The following is a 13,871-nucleotide window of genomic DNA, read 5'->3' on the forward strand; positions in this document are numbered from 1 at the left end:
GCAGGGCCCCCTTATGGGCAGCTCTTTGCCACAGTAGGCCTTGCTTTTTCACTTGCTAGCCTCCCTAGCGTTTTTGCTAGGCAGCATTGTGGCGTTTTGGTGGCAGCCAAGGGCAGCATGCCAACTTGATCTCCAGGTTGGCAGGTAGAGGCCCTTCACTTAGGGCGATGGGCAGTGGTGCATCTACTTCGAGTTTCTTCCTCAGGGCAGCCCATTCAGTGGGCATCAAGTGCAGAGGTAGAGCACTTCCTTCTTGGTGCAGGCTTATGAGAGCAGAAATCTCCATATCCCCTAGAGGGCAGCCACACCGGCCGCCTTGCTCTCACACCCAAATTTGAGTCTCCAAGATTACTACCCCCTGATGTGCATTAGCCAAATTCCACCAGCTTCCAAATACACCTAGATACACTAATAATCTCAACATAAAATGATATTCTTAGTTCTAATAAGCATAGTGCAATGTGCTCTCGTATCTCTTTATCTCAGCTAGTTTGTGAAGCAATTACACCATTCAACACTTAGCTGGAACTAGCATTCAAGCAAACTTTAGTAATATTCACTCACTTTAGAACAATACTATAAGCATACATCTATAGAAAAACCGTGTCTAGCATCCCCAAAAAATCCATAGAATACAACTCTCATGAGATGTCCTCATCCATATAGAAGTCCTCCACTTTGCTGTTGTGCTTCAGCTTAAGCAACTTGCTCACGATCAAAGATCACAAAGGACTTCTACCCGGGTTTTATCCATGCAAGCATGTCCAGGACAAAGGCCTCCTATGCAACAGATGATGCTCCAAACCTTCAGGGACCTGGATTTGTGGTAGCACCAGGAATGGTTGACTCTTAAGGAAAAGCCTCTATGTAAAGTTGTAAAATTCGAGATGAATTTACTAAGTCACTCTCCTCCATTTTCCCACATATGCACCTTCGTTTTACCTTCAGTTCATTACCCAAAACTTCTCGATTTTTTAACCTGCAAAAAATTCTCCGAGAACATAGATACATAATTATGCCTCAGAAAAACATATAGCATATCACTGAGTTCCTCAACAAACATATAATATTACCTCCAAAATAAACTACCATATTTTAAAATCTTTTATCTAAGCACCATCAAACATGGTTGTGAGAGAGACCATTATACCTGTTCCACTTGCGGTTAGATGCAGCTACCTCAGCAGCAGCAGCCTGTAGGGAAGCCAATTCACTGTCGCCAGCCAATGAGGTCCCCTGCAGTGAACTGAAAAAACTTGATGCATGAAATTGATCATCTGCCACACGTTGCCAGCACTGCATATCCATGTGAAAGAGAAACGCGTGCCGATTGGCAAGAACCACTAAAGGAGCTCCTGATTTTGAAACTTGAACAGAGACGATCCGGACGGAGCCTGTAAAATAGCAAGTTAGATTCTAAAACATAATCAAACTAAAATATTAAGGCCCAAACTTTTTGTATAAACAAATTACCTTTCTCAACTGATTCTGGAGATATTGCGAGAAGAGGTAAGACGGACTCTTTCAACAGACAACTTGATTCTAGGCAATCCCACATGTATAAAGCACCATGCCTCGTTAAAAGAAGCAGCCTTGAATTTTCTGTAAAGTCCATAAACACAGGTGCAGAGCCCACCATAATACTCGGCATAGCTCTCCTACCAGCTTTAGTATACACCTGCATCAAAGAAAGAAAACACTATGCAGACCTACTCAATAACACATTGTGCTTACAAGGAAAAGAGGCAACTACTGACCTGTAAAGTTCCATCCTGGCAACCAACAGCCCACATATTTGAGTTACCTGAAATAACGGTGGCTTTCCCGGTCAATTTATCCCGCCATTTGACTTCCCCACCTTGAGAGCATACCACCTCTGTTTTATGAGTATTTGTGCTAGCTGATCCCCCAGTGAGTAGCCTTGCTTCAAAACACAATGGCAATCCACTACCAGCATCTTCCTTGCTGGAAACACTTATCGAAAGCACACCTTTACCAGAGTGACCGTCTGCATTTACAACCACATCTCTTTGCACAGAAGAAAGATCTGTACCTATCCCAGTAGCATCAATTGAGCAAAGTTCTGCCCCTCTGGCAAAAGAGCTAGCACTTGCTTTGGCAGTAGTACCTGCGTTAGTTCCAGCAACACCACCTTGAAGTAGTACCTCTCTTCTACCACCCTTAACTGCTGTTACTAAGTCTACATTCTCTAGGGAAGTTGCATCTCGCTTTTGCCCTGATAATGCAGTCTGCGCTAGATGCACACCATTCATATCTATCCTCTCATCCCTAACTTGAGGACCAACAGGTTCAGGAATTATTCGCCTCCGCCCATCTGGTCTTCTATACTCCCTTTGCTTGATAGGACTAGAAACTCTTTTTGGTTGGCTTTCAGCTGGAGGAGGAACTACTGGCCCGGCACTTACAGACTGCAAACCTTGTTCAGATACTTTGTCAGCTGGATTGGCAGGGGGGGAGGTGATAGGTAACTTAATACGGTCAATATCATTTGTGACAACACTCTGCTCTGGCCGAGCTTTTACAGGTGGTTGGACATCCCCGACTCCCCACTTTTTGGCTGCTACCGATTCCAAGAGCAGTTGAGCTGGAGACTCTGCCAGTGTGGTTTGCCGGCCTCGTGAGTCTCCATATCTCTTCTTTTTCAGGTCCTCCATCTCAGCTTCTGAAAATTTGTAGCCAAGCTCCTTCACTTCAAAATGAAAAGCAGCAACAGAGCCATCCAGTGAGCAGCAAAAGAGAGAGTAACCATCTGGACTCCTGTACCAGCATGACAATCAGGGCAAAAAATAACAATATTCAACTCAAACTCCATCTGGACATGAAAACCTTACACTATGAAAATTAAAACAAATGGTTCACTGTAAAATAATTATGATGGTAAGTCACTAGCATATACACACCATGATAGATCAACCACACTCTGTGTGAAAAAATGCTTTCCAACAAACACTGGGCGCACACTGGTAGTTGTCCAGACAGTAATAGAACAATCCTGGCTTCCCATGGCAATTACATTATATGCCAATGAATCTTTGGAAGTTGGCTGCTTCACACTGCCATTAGCCAGACCATGCTCACCTCCCAAACCTAACTTGCCATTCTCAATATCCCTTTGAGGCTGTTTACAGAACAAAGATTGGTTGAATTTCACTGCAACTATTGGTGCATTATGACCCAGAAAGTCGTAGCTAACAGCCCAATCTCCCCGTTCTAAAACAGGGGCAGAATGCCTTGGCTTCTGAAACCCATTAGTGGTGGTTATGAAGTGCCCACAAGGAGACCAGTCAAGCCGCCTGAAAAATGTAGAGCCCACCTGCAAGCGTATGGGTCAAACAGACTGAGTCCGTGAAAGCTAAGTTGGGCATACAATTCAGAAATAACGCAAGTTCAACTTCACTTCACCCCTCCTGCTAACATGATTCAATCACTTACTGTTTTCTCCCAGTGTCCTTCTAATCGTTGTGCGAGGTTCCAGTCACTGGCACGCCAGATGATGACGGTCTTATCATCTGACTGACTAGCTAGAAAAGAACCCACAGGATCCCAAGCAATCCCCTTGACAAGGCTCGTATGCCCTTTCAATATGGTCACTTGTGACCCATTTGACATATTCCAAATATGAATTGTATTGTCCAAACTACAGCTTGCCAGTAAAGAGTCATCGGAACACCAACAAAGATCCACCTACTTCAATTGACACATCAAAAACGAAGATGGCAGTCAATCTCAAGTCAAAACATCAAAAATGAAAATGCAGTTAGCCTCAAGTCAAAACTTGCAAACTTTCGGTGCGCATTTCTTTTTGTTAAGGACCTTAGCGGCTTTCTTCACCCCCAGAACCAAAAAAGATCAAAAGTTCATATTACCACATCTGCAGTGTGACCTCTTAAGGTCAACAAAACTTTCCAGTTTTCAACATCTGGAGCCTCCCCACTGCCAAACTCGGTTGTGCCAGATCCTGACCTTCGCTCGTGAATCAAAACAATCTGATCGTCAGACCCTGAGGCTATCAGACGGCCCTGCTTAGACCATCGGACACAATTGACAGAGCCAAAGTGATCACGAAGAGTAGCCAATAGGTGCAATGGAGCTGAACCTGTATCTGCTTCAACTCGAGAGAGATATTTCATGTCCCAGATCCTAACCTACAAAAGTCAAAAAAGCAGTCTGTAAAAATCATAACAAAGCAGAGAACCAGAGAAACCTATTGAACACAAAAAATTGAAATTCTACAAACTCAGAAGTGAATAGTTCTTTCAGTTGATTGTATGAATCTTTAAATGGATGCCTGTGCTCATACCAGGAGAGAAAACCCTTACCATGCTCAGCTTGCATAGAAGCCCTATCTATAAAAACGCAAATTTTTTATTAAAATTTCAGTCTAACTACAAGCCGTCAAACTCCTCCAAAACGAAAAAGTTATCAAGCTCCTGGATTCACAAATCAGCTTATCATACAGATACTACAACTCATAATCCCAACAATGTGCAACCTGAATTTTAATGTTGACCTAATAAACCGTCCTTCAATAGAAGCCTGTCCACAATTATATCCAGAGTTCTCAAAGTTTACTGAGGTCTCTAGGTCAGACCGAGTAGAAGATAGCCAGAGAAGGTAGCTCTACTAGCATAATGCACTCCACATACAACTAAAAAAATATTGCACGTTGCATAATCAAGAGACAGAAAAATACACAAAGTTCACCCATTTTGAGTGACTTCCAAGCCATAAACTTCTCACAAATGCTTGGCCTTGACATCTTGCACTCCATGAACGGATGGGGCAATCAATAAATACATCATGAATTGCCCTGCCCCTTACAATCAGGGGAAAGAAATGGTTGTAGGTGCATTGTGCTTCAAGCTTGAAAAAGGGGACTACGAAAAACAGTTTTCCCAAAGTACTTCAATGTAGCTTGAGGTAATACCAACCCAAATTCCACTAGAAGGATCCATAACAAATGGAAAGCTTTGTAGCTTGTTCGTAGATCAGTTAACGTCATTTGATGTTTCTTGCCAACAAGTTCACCTACATTGCATGCTTAACAGAAAAGAGCGGCCGTCCCAGTAAGCGACATACCTTATGGTCCCCTCCAGCAGTTGCAAAACGATGACCTGTAGGCTGAATGTCAATAGAGAATATCTGGAGGCCCTCATGGCGGAGCCATGCAGGTTTTTCAACGATCATCCTCTCGTTCAAAGGAAACGGACTGGAAGATGATTGGATAGAGCCCAATGTTGTAGAAAACTAAGGGCCCCTACCCATGACGGCTCGCCAGAAGTTCGGAAGGGCTCCTACCTTGGATTTTCTGCGGGAAAAACTCGGATTTCTTTCACCACTCAAAACACAGGAAGACTGCTTCTCCATAAGTAAACCATGGTGCTCTTGCTGCTGGGTTCTACGTGATTAGGGTTTCTGTCGCGCCCACACTGCTAAGCACGTAATTAGGGGATACTTAACTCACTAATACAGATTTGGGGGCCCAGCTACCTGCAAACGAGCACTCAATTGCTAACATTAAGGATTGATTAGGCTTCGAATATGGGGAAAAATGGGCATACCAAACAAAACATGAAAGATAAGAGATTAGGGCAAGGTGGTTGCTGTGTGTATAACCCAGGATTGTGTTTGTGTGTGTGAAAGAGAGGAAAAGAAAGAGGGAGGGGGGGAGGGGGGAGGGGATGTTTGTGTGTGAGTGGGAGAGAGAGAGAGAGAGAGAGAGGAGGAGGAAGGTGATACCTTGTGTCGAAGAGGAAAGTGGAAACATAACTCCATAAGTAGAGTGTATGTAAATAAGTCCTTATACCTTGTAAGCAATTGTGTGTGTGTGTGTGTGTGTGTGTGTGTGTGTGTGAGAGAGAGAGAGAGAGATTGGAAGACATGGAGAGAAGAAGACAAAGAGGAAGAGAAGAGAAGATTTTAACATTGTAGGAGCAATCCCAAGAGACCAATTGATCTATGCGACGAGTCTAAACTGCATAGTAGAGGCTAACATGTAAAATCCCTCAAATCTCTTAGACAAACATGAGCTTATACAAATTCTCTCATCCTTCAACTTCATGACCATCAACAAACCTAGAATAGATCGATAACCATTACATGCCTTTCAACATTCAAACAGAGTTTGTGCTAATCTTTATCGAATGAGAGGTCATGCTTTTAAGGACATAATTCTTGTGCTTTTGAGAAACTGCTCGTCATAATTTTATGTATTTGCAAATGTCAAGACCTATATCCATAACATTACATGGAAATAGAATGAGAGAAAGAGATTTGTATTATGAAGACCTTTCACTTTCAACACACATTTGTTTTCAAAAGACACAAAGATGAAGGTTTATTTAAGCCAATGGATACAATTGTCAAGCTTTTGACTATGAGGAATACTATCATTGCCATGTGGATCAAGAAAAAAAAGTGTAAGATATTTGAATTGAGAGTGTAAAAAGGTAAGAAATGTGAAGCAAGTGATAGGTCATTTGCTATGATAATTTTAAGCTTCCTTCTAAGCATTGGTTGGAGTGATGGGGAAAAGTGTGTCTCAGCTTACAATTGTGCCTTTTGAAAATTCAATAATTCTTCACCAAAAAAAAAAGATGTTACGCCTAAAATTCAAAAAAATAGTGCAAAAATGTGAAAAAGTAGTTACAATACTTTTTCTTTAAAAATTAATCAAAACACAAAAAAGAATTGGGTATGGTTGAAAATATTATTTTTCCCTAACATTGCTTGCTTGAGTTGTTAATACACATGCAAGGGAAGAAGTTGAATAATCTTTTGTTCAATAAACTCGTCTTGGATCTTATTTACTGCACAAATTAAAATTGAAGATGGTAAAGATGCAAATGGGCATTCTAAGATAAAGGAAAGGCACACGAGTCCATTAAACAAAACAGGAGGCCCATCACATACTAAAAGAACACTCTAAGAAAATTTGTACACCTTTCTCCCTTTTCCTCTAAGGCATGTTTTATCGTAGTGCAAATATAGCATGAAGAGAGAAGAAGGGGGGGAGAGAGGGGGGGGGGGGGGGGGGGGGGGGGGGGGACTAAGGCCATAAGGCCATGAAATGAAGCACAAATCTCGGGGTTAAAACGGTTTGAAAAGTTATAAAAAGGCTAAACCTTCTACATGAAGCACACTTTTTTGTAGCAAATCGTACATATCCAGTGCGAAGCGATACGAACGTCTTAATGAATGCCAAGGTCGTTTGACCGCCTTCAAACCCATGATCCAAGTCACAGAGGTCGAAGACTCAACCAACCAAGCTAAAACTTATTCATAAGTAACATCGTAGCACTTAATTAGCATTATTCTTATGCATGCAACTCCACGAGGTATGTGGAATTTAGGCACAACAAGGTTTTTTTTTTTTTGGTTGCAATTCTCACATTATGTGAGAGTATTATATTAATAAACGCAAAAAATTATATCATAACCTCATGCCTTCATTCGTCTCATGTTGTTACAAGGAGGGTCTTTTACTTGAGCAAATTATCTTGAGAGACCCTAAAACAAAGATAACCAGCTTCCTCAGCCAAACGATCTTGACAAAACCTAAAAACAAGATAAACAAGTAGGAGAAACATGCAAAATAAGTGTATAATAAAGTCTTTTTTGGCCTGCTAAAGGCCTTAGTATGCGTGCCCAATTTTGGGAAGCAAGTGATTAAGGGGAATCTAGAAAGATCCTCCCAAGGGGAAGCTTAAGGGTGAAAGTTGATAAAAAGGGAAAGATCTCAAGAGATGACGGGTGGAGAGAGAGCTCTTATCTTAATTCTTTTTGACGATTGGGGACAGGGTCGGTCTTGCCAGGCCGCACAAGGGAGATTGCAGGACCGCGAGGAGGAGCAATCGTCATCGTCTGTACAGCAGAGACTGTAGCAGCGCGAGAGGAGACAAAGGAGTTCGCGAGAGTGTATTCGACGGATTTCAAGGAGGCGAGGGCGATCAGAGAGATGGATTTGTGCCATCGCGTGCAGATGGATGAGAGTGCAGGCCACGATAGGTGTGCGAGTGAGGCAGCTGCAGCAGGCAAGGTGAGCCGGGGGGTGGAGCTTCTCCGTGGTCTTGAGAAGGGAGAGTTTGGTGGCGGGGGGTCACCTGCGGAGAGGTAAAGGGAGCTCTGTGGGTCCGTGGGAACAGGGGAGAGAGGACGTGCGATGGTTTTGCCAGCTAAGCAAGAGAGAAATGGGACACGAAATCTATGCAGATTCCACTTAATTGAAAGGCGTAGACCCAATATGTACCTTTAAGAATTGAAGAGAAAGGAAGCTTTTACTTTCCAATGCTATTTCCCAAGGTTGCTTTCATTATTATTTGGCATGCTGAAGAAACTTGAAAGAACAAAGGATTAAAGAGTATTTATTGGAGTTTGATCCATAATGTGAAGTATTGATTCAATATTTGTTTGTTGATATAGTAGGGACATATTCTCACACACACTATACTAAGCTCTACGTACACGCTCGCACGATTAAAAAAATGCATTAAGAGAGAATATTCTCATTTGTCCCCCCCCTCCTTCTCTCTCTCTCTCTCTCTCTCTCTCTCTCTCTCTCTCTCTCTCTCACAGACACACACACACATGACGTGTGTTGCAAGTCTGTTTTTCTCCCTTGCTTCATTGTCTGCGGGCCTCTCTCTCTCTCTCTCTCTCTCTCTCTCTCTCTCTCACACACACACACACACACACACACACACAATATCTGCATTCTAATCGCCATTCTTCACGTGAAAAGTTTTATAGTGGGACTACAAAGCACAGGGTGCACAAAGGAGCCAGTTGTTTTGCAAGCCTGAGAGAAAGGCGAGAGAGAGAGAGAGAGAGAGAGAGAGATGAAAAGGAAAAGAATGTCCCATTTCCATGTGGCCTACCTACCTCCTCGTCTTCCCTTTTCCTTCCCTGAATCCCGTGTAAACCCATCTTTTTTTCATATTAAATTAATACCACCATTTTTTCATTTTTCTCCAGGTGGTATCCCCTTCTTGTAAAGAGTCCTTTTATTTAAAGACTTCACAAAGATTCAATTTATTAAATTATTGAATTGATTTATTATTATCAACGCTTATTAAATTTATCTTTTTTAATGAAAGCATTAATGTATTCTTTTGTTGTAGTTTTTAATGTGTTTTATATTTTATTTCTTTTTTGTTTCATTTTGTTTTCGAATAATAATGTGTAATGTGCACCTTTCACCTTATTATTTAAGTGGAGCCTTTTCTAATATATAACAATTCGAGATTATGGTTGGGCTCACGAAAGCTGATGAAAGACATGCAAAAAGGAATGAGCCTTCACCATGGAGGTTGTCCATTGGCACAAAAAGAAATTACACTTCTCTAGACCCACAAAAAAATAGCAAGCCTTCCTCCCCTCGAAAGAGTGTGCGCTTTATTGCACGTGTCGGAGGTTGGTAACTTACATGTGCACTGTGTGCGGGTCTCAAAAGGCCGCAAGTACACAACTAGACACTCCTAGCAAGCTCAAAGGGGCAGGGATGTGTCACTCATCGCTCAATGCGTCCGTCGTGAAGGATCCTCTGCCACGAAAAAGAAGGAGTTGCCGTCGTCGCCGCGTTCAACCGTCAATGCTGCCGTTGATGCTCGATCACTGTGTGTGTGTGTGTGTGTCTCTCTCTCTCTCTCTCTCTCTCTCTCTCTCTCTCTCTCTCTCTCTCTCTCTCTCTCTCTCTCTCTCTCAGGCATACACACACACACATATTCACACGTGAGCACACGAAGAAGGAGAAGACAGAGGTAGAGCAAGAGCACTTCTTAGCTTGCACCTCAAAGAATGATGATTTTTAGTTCAAATGGACCTTTTATAAGAGTTTGACCCATTCACACATGGACGCCCACAGTGGCCGATCTTGCAAAACTACTGTAAAAATAAGACAAGTGGTGTACCTCTCATCAGCGATCACCTACACACGTATTGGACCAACAAGCCCGGTTCATGACTCAATCAAATAAATAATAAGACGTCCGTCAAAGGTGATAGGGTGTCCGTGAGGGTTAACATGCCCCCCTTCCTGATGTAGATTCCGTTCTCGGAAGCTATTGAGATGAAGCCTGTTCGTCGAGGTGGAAGAGCATCAGAGATTGAATGTGCTTAGCCTTCTTCAGTCACTGCAAAATCAACAAAAATTGGCACAGTAATGACAGTCTCATATACAATTGAAAAGCATATGCAATTGTAGGTACGTAAATTGATTGGTAATTTTTCAGTAGTAAACATTAAACTGTAATATAATCAAACGCATAAGCCATTGTACACGTCAAAAACTAAACAAGTCTGGGGTCGCTAATTTAACGATCAAGAGACACTAGAGGTCAACTATTAATACCATGGGCAAGCTTCTCAATTTTCTCTGGTCAATTAAGTTGTTTAATCGCGAGAGCAAAGTATTTTATGTTCGAGGGCTGACTAGTGGCTATACCTAGAAGACCTTGTAGTTAAGCTACGATAAAAGGAATTGTTCATGAAATCATTGCCTAACTTATTCCCTTTTCTTTGACCCCCAAAAGTTTTTCCACATTGATTCAATTTTGATGTGTGTGCTTATTTTGTATGCCTTGGGTTTTTTGCTTTTCAAGGAAAGCGCCCATACTAGGAACCTCTAGGGCTCTAGTACCAAATCAAGCTGGGATTTCTCTTCCAGCTTAAGATTTACATTGCGACACTTTCGATTTTTTTTGTTTGTTCGTTTTCAGCATTTCAATTTTATAACTTTGGGGGGTCATATGACATTGTTACCCTCCCTAGGCTCATCACACTTGTAAACCCCCTTTATAATACTTAAGCTAAAGGTCAATAGGGACTCAGCCCACTAGAAAGCCCTAGTACATTGCACACAATGGTGCCTAAACCGGATTAAGAACCTAAAGTAACCATTGATTATTAGCTAGGCATTCCCCATGGTATTAATAGAAGATCTCTAACGCCTAACTTAGTCAAACTAGCTTAGTTAGACTCCTTGATTCTTAAACCTAAACAAGGGATTATGATAGAAAATCATATAGAATCTAATGTTTAATCCAAGCAAATGTGTTGAATATTGCGCTACCAATCACATTTGAAGCAGACAAACATGGATGCAAAAAAACAAGAGGCAATGCTAATGGACAAGAAACACATGTTCGTGTTGATGATCGTGCTCGATTCAAAGAGTGAACAAGACAAAGATTTCATGAAGGTCAAACTCGCAATTTTGCAATGCATTCCTGTACACACTAGAAAACACAAGGAATACCTCTAGGAGGCACATCAGTGGAAAGAGGCACCAACCATTTTTGAACACAATCAAACAATGTAAGGAACCATAACCTAATTATTTGCACCCTCATAGAGAGTCAAGGGAACAAGGTATTGAATAGATGGGCGGGTAGCCCTATGTCTAAACCCCTATCCTTGTCATTGTTGAGAAAAACAAAGCCATCATCCGTGAGACCATACATGCCATCCGTGTAATCATGTAGCTCTTCCTCATCTCATCGCCTTCAAAGTATTGTCCCAACTTATTAATAGATATTTCAACAACAGAGTTCTCATCTAGGTTGGGTTGTGGATCTAAGTGTTCCTCCTCTATTGGCACCTCCTAACTCCATCCATCTGTGCAAATTGCGGTAGCCCGACCTTCAATTCTCCATTGAGGAAGGCTCAAAGAGCTAAGAATAGCTTGGGGTCTCCATATAGTTTGGACATGATGGTGGTTCTAACTTCTGAAGCCATGAAATCCATCAATTTGGCAATATGTAACGACACTTTTTGGGTTTCAGTCCCTTGATGTGGGGAAGATGGGATCTCAATTTCTTTGATAGGGTCAGGTAGTCCCTTTGTAAACATTCTCTCCAACAAGAAGGGAGTATGCCCACTTTCCAACGACTTAAAGTCACTTTCTTTTGGATGACACTAGGTATGGCTAGTGATCTATGGACTTTCTGAGGTTGTTGTTGCGTAGGGAACACTATGTCTGTAATCTAGATTTGCCTAGGTGGTGGCTGTAGATCCTTTTGGGTCTCTTCTACCAAACTCCTTAATTGTTGGACTCGCTCAATCTCCTCTGTAGGGTTTGCGTAAGTTCCTATCTTCTTCTTGGGTCCTGGCCATTGTGGCTCATGACAATGTTTCTTGTTTGTTTCTTTCCTAGTAGTCGTTTTGGTCTCTATGGTTTCACCCGAATCAAAATCCTCTTCAGCGTCATTCATATATACGCGGTCATCACCAGTCCCTATTTTGGTCTTTGAACTGGGGTCTGACTTCGCTACTTTTTGTGATCTCTTCCATTGTGTTTTCTTCTTCTTGTAAGATTGGGCAATTGATGTTGTGTCTCTTTCTTCAAGAATATAGTTTTGGTTTTGGAGCATCAATCGTGTGAGTACATTTATTGGTACCACATGCGTACTTTGTGTTGGCTCCTCCGTAACGTCAATTAAATTCAATGACGTTATCTTTGGTGCATTTGGATTATTAGGACATTGGGCAATCAAATGATTTATGCCACATCGATTACACATGAGTACTGGCATTGTAGACGTGCTCACTTGATTGGTTTGCATTAGTGTGGCATTTTTTTGTAATCTAAAAGGACATTCGGCTATACGATGTGGACCTCCACACTCATAGCATTGAAGAGGTGGTCTCTTGGCAGTGTAATTGATATTTTGGCCTCTTTCTGCAAGAGCAACTACTTGATAGACAGGTTTGACTTGTCCCCAATAGTCCTCCATGTAATATTGTGGACTTTGTTCAAGTGCATCAATCCCATAGGAAATATTAGGTTCTATATCTTCCTCATAGCCTTCCAAAGAAGCAATAGATGACTCACAACCCACTTGATTTACATAAGTGATTCTCGGATGTGGTGGTTGCGGTCCTAGCACTAGAGGTGGTAAGGGTGTTGTTTGAACAACATACTGGGCCCTAGGGACCATGTGTTGTAATGTTTGTTCAAGAGGTGGGGCCGACATCAATGCATACACTCAAGGTGTGTCCGTCCATGCTAAGGTTGGTCTATTGGGTGGCCATCGTGCATTTAAATACTATGCAATGATTGGCTTGATGACCATACCTACCACATGCATTGCAATTGCCATTAAATTTTACTCTAAATGTAGGGCATTCACTGGTACTATGCGGACCATAGCAAACTGAGCACCATTGCTGCTCCCTTCTTGGATACTTATGATTGTTTTGTGGAGCACAATTGTCTCTAAGACTCTCTTGAATGACCTTGGTGAGCTCTATTAAAGTCATCTCAGATATCTTTGGCTCTTTAGCAATAGGCTTTATGGTCATTGGCTCATGCCGCGATGCTTGCAAGCTAGTAGATTTAGGCTCAACAGACACTCTTTCTCCTTGAATCATTAAGTTGTCCTCCAATTGGATCGCATTGGTGGTGGCTGCTTCCCATGTGGTGATACCTCTAATGACTAGGCCATTTTAGATATCCTCATGTCGTAATCCCCTAATGAATCTATCAAGCAATTGGTTATTATTGAAGCGCTCATTTGGATTACAACGAGAATTCAAATGCTTCAAGCGACTAATAAAGTCTCTCACGGACTCTCCTTCCTCTTGTTGGGCTTTCTGGAGCTGAGATGATACACCCCAAAGTACTCCCTCTCATATGTACTCTTTCAAGAACAGTCTCCTAATAGTAGGGTAAATTGTTTTTTCTTCCACCCTTAGGATTCTAAACCAATCCCCAGCTTTCCACTTAAGGTCAGTCTTAAAGCATTGCTCTTATGCAGGTCATTGTGTTTTCCTAGGGAATCACATATTTGTTCAAACACTTCAATATGCTTTCTCACATCCCCGTCTCCACTAAATTTTTGTGTGAGCTTGGC

General features: G+C 41.9%; 1 protein-coding gene across 7 annotated transcripts in view; it reads right to left on the minus strand.

The window, feature by feature from the left end:
- The window catches only part of HIRA (histone chaperone HIRA-like protein), a 52,172-nt gene extending 46,489 nt beyond the window's left edge, over positions 1 to 5,683 (minus strand). For 5 of the 7 annotated variants that reach the window (XR_015185913.1, XR_015185912.1, XM_086496130.1 and 2 more), the window contains exons 1-7: positions 5,101 to 5,683; positions 3,888 to 4,166; positions 3,454 to 3,705; positions 2,922 to 3,334; positions 1,758 to 2,778; positions 1,474 to 1,678; positions 1,151 to 1,394 (exon numbers count right to left, since the gene is read on the minus strand). Coding sequence is in view for 5 of the 7 variants with exons in the window: in XM_086496130.1 (XP_086352256.1) it covers positions 1,151 to 1,394; positions 1,474 to 1,678; positions 1,758 to 2,778; positions 2,922 to 3,334; positions 3,454 to 3,705; positions 3,888 to 4,166; positions 5,101 to 5,208 (2,522 nt within the window). In the remaining 2 variants the exon portion in view is untranslated. Of the gene's footprint in view, positions 1 to 1,150; positions 1,395 to 1,473; positions 1,679 to 1,757; positions 2,779 to 2,921; positions 3,335 to 3,453; positions 3,709 to 3,887; positions 4,167 to 5,100 lie in introns of those variants that run through there. The other 2 variants (XM_086496128.1, XM_086496132.1) reach the window with 2 other exon arrangements.
- Between the last annotated feature and the right edge of the window lie 8,188 nt (positions 5,684 to 13,871).

This window comes from Adiantum capillus-veneris, chromosome 22 (genome assembly GCF_014529385.1).
Source record: "Adiantum capillus-veneris isolate H3 chromosome 22, ASM1452938v2, whole genome shotgun sequence".
Classification (NCBI taxonomy): Eukaryota; Viridiplantae; Streptophyta; class Polypodiopsida; order Polypodiales; family Pteridaceae; genus Adiantum; species Adiantum capillus-veneris.